This window comes from Artibeus jamaicensis, unplaced genomic scaffold, assembly GCF_021234435.1.
Source record: "Artibeus jamaicensis isolate MK-2021 breed Jamaican fruit bat unplaced genomic scaffold, CSHL_Jam_final contig_1715, whole genome shotgun sequence".
NCBI classification, from domain to species: Eukaryota; Metazoa; Chordata; class Mammalia; order Chiroptera; family Phyllostomidae; genus Artibeus; species Artibeus jamaicensis.
The window spans coordinates 873,623-887,731 of record NW_026521335.1 but is presented as its reverse complement, the minus strand read 5'-3'; the positions used below and the strand labels follow the sequence as shown (position 1 = coordinate 887,731).

At 36.9% G+C, this 14,109-nt stretch overlaps 1 protein-coding gene across 1 annotated transcript in view; it reads left to right on the top strand.

Moving 5' to 3' along the window:
- ARNT (aryl hydrocarbon receptor nuclear translocator) overlaps positions 1-14,109 on the top strand; it is a 58,800-nt gene that overhangs the window by 42,855 nt on the left and 1,836 nt on the right. The window contains exons 11-21 of the mRNA XM_037125804.2: positions 1,685-1,761; positions 2,466-2,600; positions 4,937-5,011; positions 7,440-7,591; positions 10,233-10,343; positions 10,697-10,763; positions 10,921-11,044; positions 11,242-11,344; positions 11,718-11,865; positions 13,242-13,404; positions 13,764-13,930. Of these exons, the coding sequence (XP_036981699.1) occupies positions 1,685-1,761; positions 2,466-2,600; positions 4,937-5,011; positions 7,440-7,591; positions 10,233-10,343; positions 10,697-10,763; positions 10,921-11,044; positions 11,242-11,344; positions 11,718-11,865; positions 13,242-13,404; positions 13,764-13,930 (1,322 nt within the window). The remainder of the gene's footprint in view (positions 1-1,684; positions 1,762-2,465; positions 2,601-4,936; positions 5,012-7,439; positions 7,592-10,232; positions 10,344-10,696; positions 10,764-10,920; positions 11,045-11,241; positions 11,345-11,717; positions 11,866-13,241; positions 13,405-13,763; positions 13,931-14,109) is intronic.

Genomic DNA, 14,109 nt, shown 5'->3' with positions numbered 1-14,109 from the left:
TTATTAGTGGTATAATCGTGGGTAAATTGCTGGACCTTTGTTAAAAAAAAAACAAACCCCTCAGTATTCTTATCTGTCATTTGGAGAGATATATCCAATATGGAGTTGTTGTGCCAGTTAGATTTAATGTGAGAAAAGCACCCAGCCCAAGTGCCTGGCACCCAATAAATGGTAGTTAAATGTAATTAACTTAATTTTAAGTAGTAATGGTAAATTTATATGCTGATAAGTCATACATTTGTGGTGTACATGGTCTTTCATACTTCATATAGCTCTCAAAGCAATTGTGTTTTTCTTGGTAAAAAGAAGATAACTATGCAAAGAGCAGAGAGAAGATGCGACCTCTTTCCTTTCCACGTAGAACATTGAAATACTGGCATCTCTCTTTTCCAAAGGACTTAAATAACTGTTGGTGTTTGGTTTAATTTCATTTTTGGTTGTTTGCTTACTTTAAAAGCCACAGGTTGGGCCCTGGCTGGCTGGTGTGGCTCATAGGATTGAACACTGGCCTGCAGACCACAAAGTTGCTGGTTTGGTTCCCAGTCAGGGCACGTGCTTGGGTTGCAGGCCAGGTCCCTGGTTGGAGGCATACAAGAGACAACTGATTGAAGTTTCTCTCTGACATAAATGTTTCTCTCCCTCCCCTTCTCCTTCCTTTCCCCTCTCTCTAGAAATAAAGAAATAAAATCTTTTCTTTTTAAAGTTACAGGTTGTGCAAGACATCTGTTCTATGCCTATGATAGGTTACAGAATGAATGGCTGTCTTCGTATGTGTTTTTTAGATATTTTGGGTGGTACTTGTGTTCTGCAATTTATTATGATTAATATAGGTAAAATATATGAGTTTGTATACATAAATACTTAAAACAGTACCTGGTATATATGGTAAATTCTAGTAGTTCACCTTTTTTTTTTTTTTTTAAGATTTTTATTAATTTATTTTTAGAGAAAGGGGTAAGGGAGAGAGAAAGAGGGAGAGAGACATCAATGTGTGGTTGCCTCTTGTGCACCCCCACCTGGGGACCTGGCCTGTAACCCAGGAAGTGCCCTGACTGGGAATTGAACTAATGACCCTTTGGCTCACAGGCCAGTGCTCAATCCACTGAGCCACACCAGCCAGGGCTGTTTACCTTTATTCTTTTTTTAATTTTTATTTTATTTCCAGTACCTTAAAAAATTTTTTTTTAACTTTTTTTATCGTTTAAGTACAGTAGTTTCCATTTTTCCTCCTAAAAATTATTTTTAACAACTTTTTTCCTTTAATTTCTAAAATAGTTTTTAATTCTTTATTAAAATATTAAAGTATAGTTGTACAATATTGGTTTCAGGTGTACAGTACAACGATATGACTTATACTTTACGAAGTGATCACCATGATAGGTGTAGGTAACCATTTGTCACTGTATAAAGTTATTTACATTATTGACTCTAGTTCATATGCCATACATTATATCTTCGTGACTTGTTTATTTTATAACTGGGAATTTGTACATCTTAATCCCCTTTATTTCTGGCTCATTCCAGCCTTCAGTTTTTTTGGTCTATCTCTGTGGGTATCTTTATTCTTATTTTTTGGCACTCTTTATTGTTTTATAACTAGCCTCTTTAAATCTTTCATTATCTGACTTCGAAGGCAGTTGAGTTTGAGATTCCTGTTAAATCTTTTAATTTCACCTTCCTGAAGGTGTCTCCCTCCCAGATGATGACCCAGAGGCTGGCCAGGGAAGCAAGTTTTGCCTAGTGGCCATTGGCAGACTGCAGGCAAGTAATGAATTTTCCATGTCTCTATTACCCCTTTTCATTAAGAAGAAATCTCCTTCAAGACGTGTTCATATTATTTTTCTTCTACTCTCTGAATACAAATAAATGAACAACTCTGTAAATCTCCACATATTTGGAGGAATATGGCATTCATAGTTAACGCTGAGCAGAAACCAAAGAGACAGAGGGAGGGAGAGTTTTCCCCTTATTTTTTAAATATATTCAGCTTTACAATGCCGAATTTTCTATTTTCAACTAATTTATTTTCCCTTTGTACAAAAGATAGTTTTCATTTTAACATCATTACATGACTTTAACATCATTCTATGACTAACGAGAAGTGGAATTATTTTGATTCTTTAAAAAAATTTTTTTTAATTTTGATTTTTATAAAAATAGGTAAGTTTCTTGGTTACTTGGGACTGTAATTTTCTAATCTGAATGATGAACACAGACTAGCTAAATTAAGGTAGATGGGCTTTGGGTTAAATTAATTTTAATCGTGACAAAGTTGGTGAAGAGTGCATGTGTAGGAGTCGGGGTGGGCCTCTCTCGTCATTTTTTCTTTATGTATGAGGTGTGAACGTTTTGAAAATCCTAAAATTGGGAGCCTCATGTCTATATAAATGACCATGAGGTAGTAGGAGGAAATATATCTGTAAAGAATAGTGTAATTTTATCTCATTTTGTCTCTTTACGTACAGGTAACTAGTTCTCCCAACTGTACAGACATGAGTAATGTTTGTCAGCCAACAGAGTTTATTTCTCGACACAACATTGAGGGAATCTTCACTTTTGTGGATCACCGCTGTGTGGCTACTGTCGGGTACCAGCCACAGGTGAGGAGCTGGAGCTATTATACCACTGATACTTTGGCCTCTTGTTCCCCTTGGCTTTCTAGAGATTATAAAATCATGTAATTCCAGAGACAGCTAAACATATCAGCCCCTGGATCAGAGCTAAATTTATTCTTAGTAGCTTCTTTTATTCTCAGCTTCTTATCAAAATTATTCTGTCTAGAAAAATACGGCTTCTGAAGCCATGTGGGAGCAGACGGTATGAATATTTTTATTGTTGTTAATGATATTAATGCAGAGACTGATACAAAAGTACTAATTCTAAGTAGTTATAATGCTGTGCCCACCTTTTGATATCAGATAAATAGTAACCCACAAGTTATTATGATTTTATTTAGATTTCTTATTTAGCAGATTAGGTAACTATACCTGAGTTGAGAAATAAGTCATTGTATAAACATTTAAAACTATAGTGGCTAGGAGGGAGTTATGGCTATGGATGTGTGTAGAGGTTAGTAAAAAAAGAAAGAACAAAGTTGGAGGTTTTACACTACCTGATTCAATGTCTATTATAAAGCCATTTTTATCAAGACAGTGTGGTGTTAGTACTAGACAGTGTGGTATTAGTACAAGGATCAATAGACCAGAATAGAGTCTGTTGTCACATGGTCAACTAATTTTCAGCAACTATCCTAAGAGAATTCAGTGGGAAAAAGAAATCTTTCAAACAAATGGTGATGGAACGATTGGATATCCATATGTAAAAAATAGAGAGAGAGAGACTCAAGACTTTTTGAAGAAGTTAGGAGAAAATCTTTGGATCTTGAGTTAGACAAGATTTCTTATATGACACTAAAAGCATGATTCACAAGAGAACAAGTTGATAAATTTGATTTAATCAAAATTAAAATTTGCCCTCTTAAAAGAACATTATTATGAAAATGAAAAGACCAGCCACAAACTGTGAGAAAATATTTGCAAATCCTACATCTAAAAAGGGATTTATGTCCAGAATATATAAAGAAACCTTACAACTCATTAAGACAGCTGGTAAGAGAAATGGCACAAGATTTGAATAGATATTTCATTTAAGAAGAAATACGAATGACACATAAAAAGATGTGCATCATCATTACTCACTAGGAAAGTGCAAATTAAAATCACAGTAAGATACCACTGTGTGCCACTTAGAATAGCTATAATTGGGAAGTATTCTCAGTGTTAACCTCAATTTTAAAAATTAAAATAAATTTTTAAAAAGATTTTATTTATTTACTTCTTTTTAGAGAGGGGGAAGGGAGGGAGAGAGAGAGGGAAACTTCAGTGTGCTGTTACCTCATGAGCACCCCCAACTGGGGACCCGGCCCACAGCCCAGGCATGCGCCCTGACTGGAAATCCAACCTGCGACCCTTGGTTCGCAGGCCAGCATTCAATCCACACAGCCACACCAGCCAGGGCTTAAGTTTAATTTAAAAAAAATATTTAAAGTATCAGCAAGAACGTGGAGAAACTGGAACTATCGTACATTTTTGGCAGACATGTAAAATATTATAGCCACTCTGGAAAAACATTTTGGCAGGCTTTTTTTTGAAAAGTTAGTTAAACATACACTTATCCCACAACCTGATATTGCCACTCCTAGGTATTTACCCAAGAGAAATGAAAACATTGGTTCGCACAAAGATTTATACACAGGAATTCAGAGCTGTATTATTTGTAATAGCCAAAAGTGAAACAGTTAAATATCCATTAACTAGTGAATGGGTACTCAGACTGTGTTAGAACCTGCTGAGCAATAAAATGTTAGAATACTGCTGAGCAATAGAATGTACTGTTGATACATGTAATAGCATAGATGAATTTCAAAAATATGTTAAATGAGAGAAGCCAGACATAAAATACTACATATTATATGATTCCATTATATGATATTTCTAGAAAAGGCAAAACTAGAGCAGCAGAAAGCAAATTGGTTGTCGGCTAGGAAATTGGGAGCAGGAGTTGACTATAAACAGGCACAAGGGAACTGCGGGGGGCAGTGGGCATGTTCTAAAACTGATTGTGGTAATAAGGTTGCACAGCTGTACAAATTTACTCTAGATCATTAAATTGTACATTCAGTGAGTGGATTATATATATGTAAATAACCTGAAATTTGTAAAAATGCAATTAAAACAAATATACAGTATTTTGAAGAAAATGCTGTAGAGGCCAGTTGCTTATTAGCAGGTTCCACCTTTTTCTTTTTCTTTTTTTCACACTTATCTACAATCCTAGGATAAAGACAGGAGAAATAAAACCCAGGTCACCTGCTAATGGGCCAGGAAAGTTAGATGCTCATAAAAGTGTTGATCTTACTCTTCTTTTCCTCTTTTAGGAACTCTTAGGAAAGAATATTGTAGAATTCTGTCATCCTGAAGACCAACAGCTTCTAAGAGACAGTTTCCAACAGGTAATTTTTTTTTCCTGGTTTGGATGTGAATAATATTTTTATCTAATATCTATAATCACAGTCATTTCACAAATACTACTAATTAATCAAGTACTGTGGCAAGCTCTACAATTTTGCATTCTTTAGTACTTAACTGCTAATTTTAAGGAACAGAAAGGACCAGTCTTTGAAACTGTCCAAACTTCTATAATGTCCAAAGTGTATTTGTTTGGCTTTAGCTACTACTGTCCTGAATCTTACTAGCTGCATTCAAAGGACTGTCTTTAAAGTATTTAAAATATTCTAGGCTTTGTTGAACTGTGTATAGTAGAAAAATTCAGTTTACAATTCTTTTATAGATAAATGAGAATTGACTCTTAATTGTTAGCTGATTCTTTAATTGTGATTTTCAGGGCCCTAATCCTGACAATATCTGGTGAATTAGGTAGCAGGTCTTACTTTATATTAGACTAGTTAATTTTCCTATTTATACCTCAGTAGTGTCCTTACTGATGATAATGGGTTTAATAATAGTACTTAAATTCAGAGGGAATTCAGAAGGTTGTGGGGAAGATTAAATAAGATAATGCAGTAAAGCACGTAGCACAACTTCTTCAGGAAATCAGACAACAGCAGTTAAAAGTCTCTGTCTCCTGAGTCCTCAGCATCAGCAGTTCCAACTACTTGGGCTGCAGCTCACAGAAGGTTCATGCGCACGCGCGTGTGTGTGTGTTCGGTCTCAGGAAAACTATTCTGACTTTCATGGAAGTCATTCAGAGCTAAGGACATGAACCTTCATCAGTGTCAGAAGGTAGACAGTATATTTTAAATTCATGAAATTTATGATACTTTTGACCCTGGAGTATCATTTTATCACTTCTGGAAAATGTTTATTCCAGAACAGCTTTAATGGCCCATATACACACTCCATAATTTCAAGGTTATTATTTTGATATCAGTTGCTGCTATGATTTTAAGAGTACGTAAGTAAAGGTGCTTTTTAATGTGTGGTCTGTGGCTTCTAATTTAGTTGCCGCTCTCTAGATTTCAGTGTTTCTTAGTCTAGATGGATTTATATTTCTTTTCAGTGTATTAAATTAGTTATTATTTCCAATGAAGCTTGTTCCACCCCCACCCCCCCCATTTTGGTTACTTCAGTGCTTTGTTACACACTTGATTTGAGAAAGTTTTAGACATATATTTAAAATGTGCCTTTTTCTTATCACTAAGTGAAGTGCGTCCCATTTTCTGCTATAATTTTTTCTGTTTGTAACATCAGCAATTACTGCCACTCTCATCAGCCTAAACATAAATGTTATCACTTATTTTTTCTTAAAAACAGTTTAAAGTGTAGGTATTTTATATTTTTTAAATATATGTGTTTATATTCTAATCCTCATACAGAGACATGCTTATTGATTTTAGAGAGAAGGGAAGGGAAAGAGGGAGAAAAACACTGACGTGAGAGAGAAATTTTGATCAGTTGCCTCTTGCATGAGACCAAACCCACAGCCTAGGCATGTGCCTGGACCAGGAACCAAACCCATGACCTTCCAGTTTATGCGACAAAGCTCCAACCAGCCAAGCCATACTGGCCAGGGCTAAAGTGTAGATACTTTGATGTACAGTGCCTATACTTCGTTGGAATAGATGTGTACAGCAATAAGTGGGTTTTCCAACCCAGTACTTAGTTTGTTCATTGTATAATATACATTTGTTCACCGTATAATACAATGAGTACATTTAAATTTTAAATGCAAATGTTCACCTCGTACTTCTTTTTTATCATGTTAAATAAATGTTGATGTTCTTAAAAGAAAAAGCACAAAGGTTGAAATATAGAAACTATGAAATAAATGTTAGTTGCTAATATTTTTTATTGTTAGAGAGGGTCAAAGATTTTTTTCTGTTCTATCAGATTGGAAACTAATCTAAAATCAGTTTCTTTTGAAAAACTAAAGCAAAATAAGGCTAAAGCTAATTTAGTTTTTATTTATTGAAATTTCCATGAGCGTTGTGAGAATAAAAATTCTCAGGTTTGGGGGAAAAGCTGGGATTAAGGAGCAACCTGTATATTACATTCAATGTCATTGAATTTGTAAATTTCTAGTGTAGGTTTGTAAAGCTGTATATCAGCATTATCTTTAAGGGGCTTTCCAAGGGAAGTGGGGAATATAGTGTTTTCTCCTTGAAAATAATCATTATTCCTTTTTGACTTCATTAGAGGTCAGGTAGCTTGGGGCTCTGGGAAGAAACATGGTAAATATATCTCCTAATTATTTAGTCACTTAGTTTTCACTCACATTGTTTTGTTAGTAACTTTGAAAGAGACTGATACATTAAGAGCACTGACACAAGAATCTTGGGGTTGTAGAGTGGGAATTTTATTTTTTAACTTTCTAAAGATAATTTTGTGTAGGTTTCACTGATAGCATGAGAACTTTTTCAGGTGGTGAAATTAAAAGGCCAGGTGCTGTCTGTCATGTTCCGGTTCCGGTCTAAGAATCGAGAATGGCTCTGGATGAGAACCAGCTCCTTTACTTTCCAGAACCCTTACTCAGATGAAATTGAGTACATCATCTGTACCAACACCAATGTGAAGTATGTACCATAAAGGCCTTTTCCAATTACAGGATTTCTCCTCAGCCACTTCTACTTATCTCCTTCTCATCTACTTTTCCAAGTCTAAGTTATTTACTAGTGGTAGTAAATACCATTAGTTTGAAGTTCCTCATCTTCCAGCTTCTTAAAATTTGGGTAGTTCATCCAGGTAGAATGAGATTTTAACGAACAGTAGTTTTTATAGACTAGATTCTGAGATGTGAAAGGTTTGTATTTCACTTTTGTTTTTTAGCCCTTTCTAGTCTGGCAGGGGTTTTCTCTAGAGCAGGTGTTTGCAGACCGTTTCTATAAAAGGCCAGATACTAAATATTTTAAAGACTTTGTGGGACGTATGGTTGCTATTGGAACTACTGAAACTCTGCTGTTTTAACATAAAAATGGTTCTAGACAAATAAAATGAACAGAGATAGCTATGTTGCAACAAACTTTTGTTTACAGAAACAGGCAATGGACTGGATTTGGCCCATGGACCATAGTTTGCTAGAACATAGCGCCATCCCCTTTTTTGTCAGTCTGCTTCTGTCTCGGATCCTTGATTTCATTTGGTTTGAGCTTTCTTTGCTTTGTAAAAACAAATTTTTATTGAGATAGATTTCATGTACTATACAGTTCACATTTTTTTAAAGTGTGTCACAGGTGGGAGGGTGGAGGTAGGTGGAAGAGGTTATGGGGGAATAAATGGTAATGGAAAAGATACAACTAACTCTAAAGTATATCATAGGGTTGTGCAGCTATTACCACAGTCTAATTTCATTCCCCCTAAAAGAAATCCTGTACTAACCAAGTCACCTCTTCAAGCCCTATACAACTAATCTACTCTAGCTCTATAAATTTGCCTATTCTATTTTTTTCTTTTTTAAATAGCCTACTTTTTTAAAAAAAGATTTTATTTATTTTTAGAGAGGGTTAGGGCGGGAGAAAGGGAGAGAAATATTAATGTGTGGTTGCCTCTCACATGGCCCCTACCAGGGAGCTGGCCTGCAACCCAGGCATGTGCCCTGACTGGGAATCAAACTGGCGACCCTTTGGTTCCCAGCCCACGCTCAGTCTGCTGAGCTACACCAGCCAGGGCTGCCTATTCTCATTTTTTAAAATAACTTTATATTTTTTAATTTTCACTTTAAAAAGTTTTATTTACTTAGTTTCAGAGAGAGGGGAAGGGGATGGAGAGAGAGAGGGAGAGAAACATCTATGTGTAAGAAACATCGATCAGCTGCCTGTGGGGACTTGGCCTGCAACCTGTGCCTGTGTGCTGACTGCATTCGGTTTGTAGGCCTGTGCTCAGTGCTCTGAGCCACACCAGCCAGGGCAAATTTGCCTGTTCTAGCCAAATGTTTCATATGGGTGGAATCATACAGTACATGGTTCCTTTGTGACTGGCCTTTTCACCTAGTATATTGTCTTAAGGGTCATCCATATTATAACATATATCTGTATTTCGTTTCTTTTTTTGCCAAATAATATTCTTCTGTATGGGTAATCATATTTTATTTATTCATTCATCAGGTGATGGAGATTGAATTGTTTCCACTTCTTGGTTATTAAGAATACTGCTCTGAACATTTGTGTACTAGTTTTTATGTGGGTATATTTTTGTTTTCTTGGGTATATGCCCAGGAGTAGAATTGCTGGGTCACATGGTAACTCTTGTGTGTTTACTCTTTTGAGGAACTGCCCAACTGCTTTCCAAGCCTACCGTACCATTTTGTATTCTTGTCAGCAATGTATGAGGATTCCAGTTTCTCCACATTCTTGCTGTCTTTTTTTATTGTACCTAGCCTAGCAGGTGTCAGGTTACTTCTCCATTTAATCTATCTCTGTGCAATTGGCTTTGAAGATCTGATTTTATAAATAATCATCAGTATGAATAGTACCTGCTGATGACATTGAGTCTGTGCCCTCCAATTTAATTTTTAGGGCTTATAAAGTTCAGTTCTCTGCTAATTAACTGAGTATTACAGAGTGGATTGAGTTAGAAATTTTCATTAACTTAGGACTCAGGTATATATGATCATGGTCATTATAAATTTTTCTTTTTTCTTCTTTATATAACAGAACATTCTTGTATGTTTTGTTGTATGTTTTCATTTTGTTTAAATTTTTAAGAACTTGTTTCTGGAAATAATGGCTTTCCTTATTTTTACAGAGTTTTTTCCATCACAATTAATTTTAATTATTAATATTTTAAAATAAATATTCTTTATAGAAAATTTGGAAAGCATTGAACACTATAAGAGAAGGACAATTTTTCCATGTTCCAGAAATAGTCTTCTTGATGTTTCAGGGTACATATTGTCAGTTTTTTATTTATGCTTTTTAAAAACAGTATATGTATATACACACACTTAGATGGATATCTACACAACTAGGTACTGAATACCTAGGAGGAGTTAGAACCCAAACAGGGTGGATTTGCCATAGGACATCGTTTCTCTTTGTACCATCTCATCCATAGTGTGAATTATTTGTTGAATCTTAGGTTACCTGACCTAAGAATTATACTTGAAAGGGGAATTTGTTAGTGATTCCCTACCTACAAGTGAATATATAGAGCTTTATGTACAAACAGAATGAGGTACATTTTTTTCCCCTCTGTTTTACCTACTCTCCATTTTCCCAGGAATTCTAGCCATGAACCACGGCCTACACTGTCCAATGCAATCCAGAGGCCACAGCCAGGTCCCACAGCTAATTTGTCCTTGGAGATGGGCTCAGGGCAGCTGGCACCCAGGTGAGAAATGGTGGAGGAATCATTTATTGAGCAGTGACTAGCTTAGCGCTGTCTGCCATCCCATTTTTAAAAATCTGTTTATTTTTTAAAGCTTTTCCCCCAGATTATTATTTTTAAGATTTTAAAAATTTATTTTTATTTTTTAGAGAAAGGGGAAGGGAGGAAGAAAGAGATGGAGAGAAACCTTAATGTGTGGTTGCCTCTCACACATCCCCTACTGGGAACCTGGCCAGGACAGGTGCCCTGACTGGGATCCTTTGGTTAGCAGGCCAGTGTTCTGTCCACTGAGCTCCCTAGATTATTTTTTTAAATAATATTTTTCTATTTCTGTCCTCACTGACCTTAACATGCAGGCAGCAGCAAACAGAATTGGATGTGGTACCAGGAAGAGATGGACTGGCCAGCTACAATCATTCCCAGGTTAGTGTGTCTTCTTTGAGGAGGGCAATGAGCATTTCCTTAAGAGACGCCTCCCGATGCCAGTTAGAGTGTGTATGTATCTTTTTATATGAATTTCGGGGTTATTGAATTGTCATGTTAAACATTTCATGGTTATTTTTATTATTGTATTCCACAGGTTTCTGTTCAGCCTGTGACAACTACAGGGGCAGAACACAGCAAGCCCCTGGAGAAGTCAGATGGTCTCTTTGCCCAGGATAGAGATCCAAGATTTTCAGAAATCTATTCCAGTATCAGTGCAGGTGTGTTCCTTCCTCATTCAACTTTGAAGTTTTCAGTGTGATCACTTACTGATGGGCCTGCTGCTGCCCAATCAGTAGTCTTCCAGCATATTCCACTTAATCATAATACCTCCTGAGTAAATAGGAACTTGCTGAACTAATAAACTACACTGACTGGCCCCTTGACTGGCCCTCCCCCCACTCCTTTTGGTCCGCAGATCAGAGTAAAGGCATCTCCTCCAGCACTGTCCCTGCCACCCAACAGCTATTCTCCCAGGGCAACACATTCCCTCCTACCCCCCGGCCGGCAGAGAATTTCAGGTGAGACCCATCTGTGTGTGCTGCTTTAAGGGCAACTGAGCGATTCAGTTGCTGAATCTAAGTTTTATTCTTCCCTAGCTTTCTCTGGTTATTTCAGACAAAGCAGTGGAACTTAAAGGGCCTAGGATGAGGCAGGCTGCTTTTCTTCTTCCTGTTCCTTTGCTCCCGTCCTATTGACATGTTCAAGGTTCCATCTCTGTGTGTCCTGATTAGTATGTGATTGTCAGTCTTTCTGGTCTTTTCTAAATCCTGTTACCAAGTTTTCCTCAACCCCAGGGAAGTCAAGGCAATCTAAAGTTAGTACTAGATTGTCCTGCGTCTATGATAAACACATCCTTTTAATCCTTTACCTTAACTGTTTGTTCACTCCTAGAAATAGTGGTCTGGCCCCCCCTGTAACCATCGTCCAGCCATCAGCCTCTGCAGGGCAGATGTTGGCCCAGATTTCCCGCCACTCCAATCCCACCCAGGGAGCAGCCCCAACTTGGACCCCTAGTACCCGCCCGGGTTTCTCTGCGCAGGTAAAGTTTCTCATCTGTCTGTCCCCTGTGTATTGCTTTTTATTTGGTTGATTGGGCTTTTTTTGACATGTAAAGTTATTGCTGTTTATCTTATGTACCTTTATATCTTTGTTGGGAGCAGCTAGATAATTAAAAATCATGGATAATCCAAAAAAGTCTCAGAGACTATATATGGTTTTTACATGTTCACTTTAAGTCAGAATTGCTCACATAGAATACCTTCAACAGGTTTGATTTTCAGATTTGTTTTGCAGTAGATTCTAAGAGCTTTCCACTTTGGTTAGGACTATAAGAAGTCTAAACAAGGGAGAAAATTAATTACAGATATACACACAGTGATGTCTATTTACAAAAAAAAAATGTTGAAAAGTCCTTATATACTATATATGTGTATATATGTTAAGCCCGAAGCTAATATTCTTTCATATATTGACATATAATTATATTAATAATGACACACAATACATATAACAATATATAACACATATAACATATATTAATGATGATAATATTTTAGATTTAAAGAGCCAAACCAAAAGTAGGCTCCAGAATTGTTATATGCATTATGATCTCAGTTGTATAAAAAATGCGTAGGAACCTTGGCTGGGTTGCTCAGTTGATTGGAGCCTTGCTCTGTACACTGAAAGGTCTCAGGTTCAATCTCTGGTCAGGGCACATACACACCTAAATTTTGTATTCAGTCCTTGGGCAGGGTGCACACAGGAGGCAGCCGATGTGTGTTTTTCTCTCTCCTCCCACCCCAGTCCCTTCTTCTCTCTTTCAAATCAATTAACATGGCCTCAGGTGAGGATTTTTAAAAATACATAGGAAAATAAAAACTGGAAGAAATTATCCACCATGAGCCTTTGGTAATAGAGTTATGAATAATTAAAAAAAAATTTCCCTTCACTTTGCAAATATTCTACAGTGTGTATGCATTACTATTATGGTGAGAAAAATGCTACTAAAAAAAGACATCATTAGGAACAAATGAATGCAATAGAGACTAAAGTGGAAAGTGTTTTCCTTTAAATATATGATACTATACTGTTACTAAATGCTTCTGTTACTATAGAACTTCATTACAACTTATAAAATGCTTTTATTTAAATCATTTTCATTTAATCATTGCAACTGTCAGTATATACTTTTATTAATTCCATGGTTCTTTACTTTTTGCAGTTTTTGATAGCTGCCTAAATATAGTGTTAAGGGAGATTGGGAATTAACTGGAAAAAATATACAGTAGGAAATAAGTGGTGAGCTGGGTTTAAAAGAGTCCAGTGATTGACAAAGAAGATTGACTCTTGTAGGAATGGAATGTGCAATAATTTAAATGTTCCATTTGTTGTTCTCTACTCCTTTCTCTCTTTCAGCAGGTGGCCACCCAGGCTACAACCAAGACTCGTTCTTCCCAGTTTGGTGTGGGCAGCTTTCAGACACCATCATCCTTTAGCCCCATGTCCCTCCCCGGTGCTTCCACCGCATCACCTGGTGCTGCTGCTTATCCTGCTCTCACCAGTCGTGGATCCAACTTTGGTGAGTTCAGACCAGAAGACAGTTAAAAGGAAAGTCACAGTAGTTAAAAGGGTTTGCTGTACATTAAGCTAATTACGGGAAAGGGCAGGGTTTTTGGTATTTATTAACCTGCCCATATAAGAAGACTTTCACACATATGACAGAAAGCATGTAATGTATTATGAATTTGTAATAATATGCAAATTTAAAGTGAACAGAGGACTTTGGAACAGTTTCCTAGAGAAGAAAAATTAATTTGGGTTGGGTTTTAAAATCGAAGAAGCATTAATTGCAAGAGAGATGGGCAGAAGGTTTCTAGGTAAAATTAATGGCTTACATGTAGTTATGTGCTAGGTTTTCCTATTTATTCTTCTCTCTAGCTCCTGAGACTGGACAGACTGCAGGACAATTCCAGACACGGACAGCAGAGGGTGTGGGAGTCTGGCCACAGTGGCAGGGCCAGCAGCCTCATCATCGTTCAAGTTCTAATGAACAGCATGTTCAACAGACATCAGCACAGCAAACTGGCCAGCCTGAGGTCTTCCAGGTGAGAGGGTGAAAAGACATCAGAAACTCAGAAACTGGAAGAGAAAGGGTTAGGGAGGAGAGACAGAGAAGGAAGCGTGCGTAGGTTAGGGTGTGATTGGGGGTATGGGAGAAGAGAGTGGGACATGTAGGGCTGAATGTCATTAATTGGAAAGATTGTAAACTTAGTGTGATGCACAG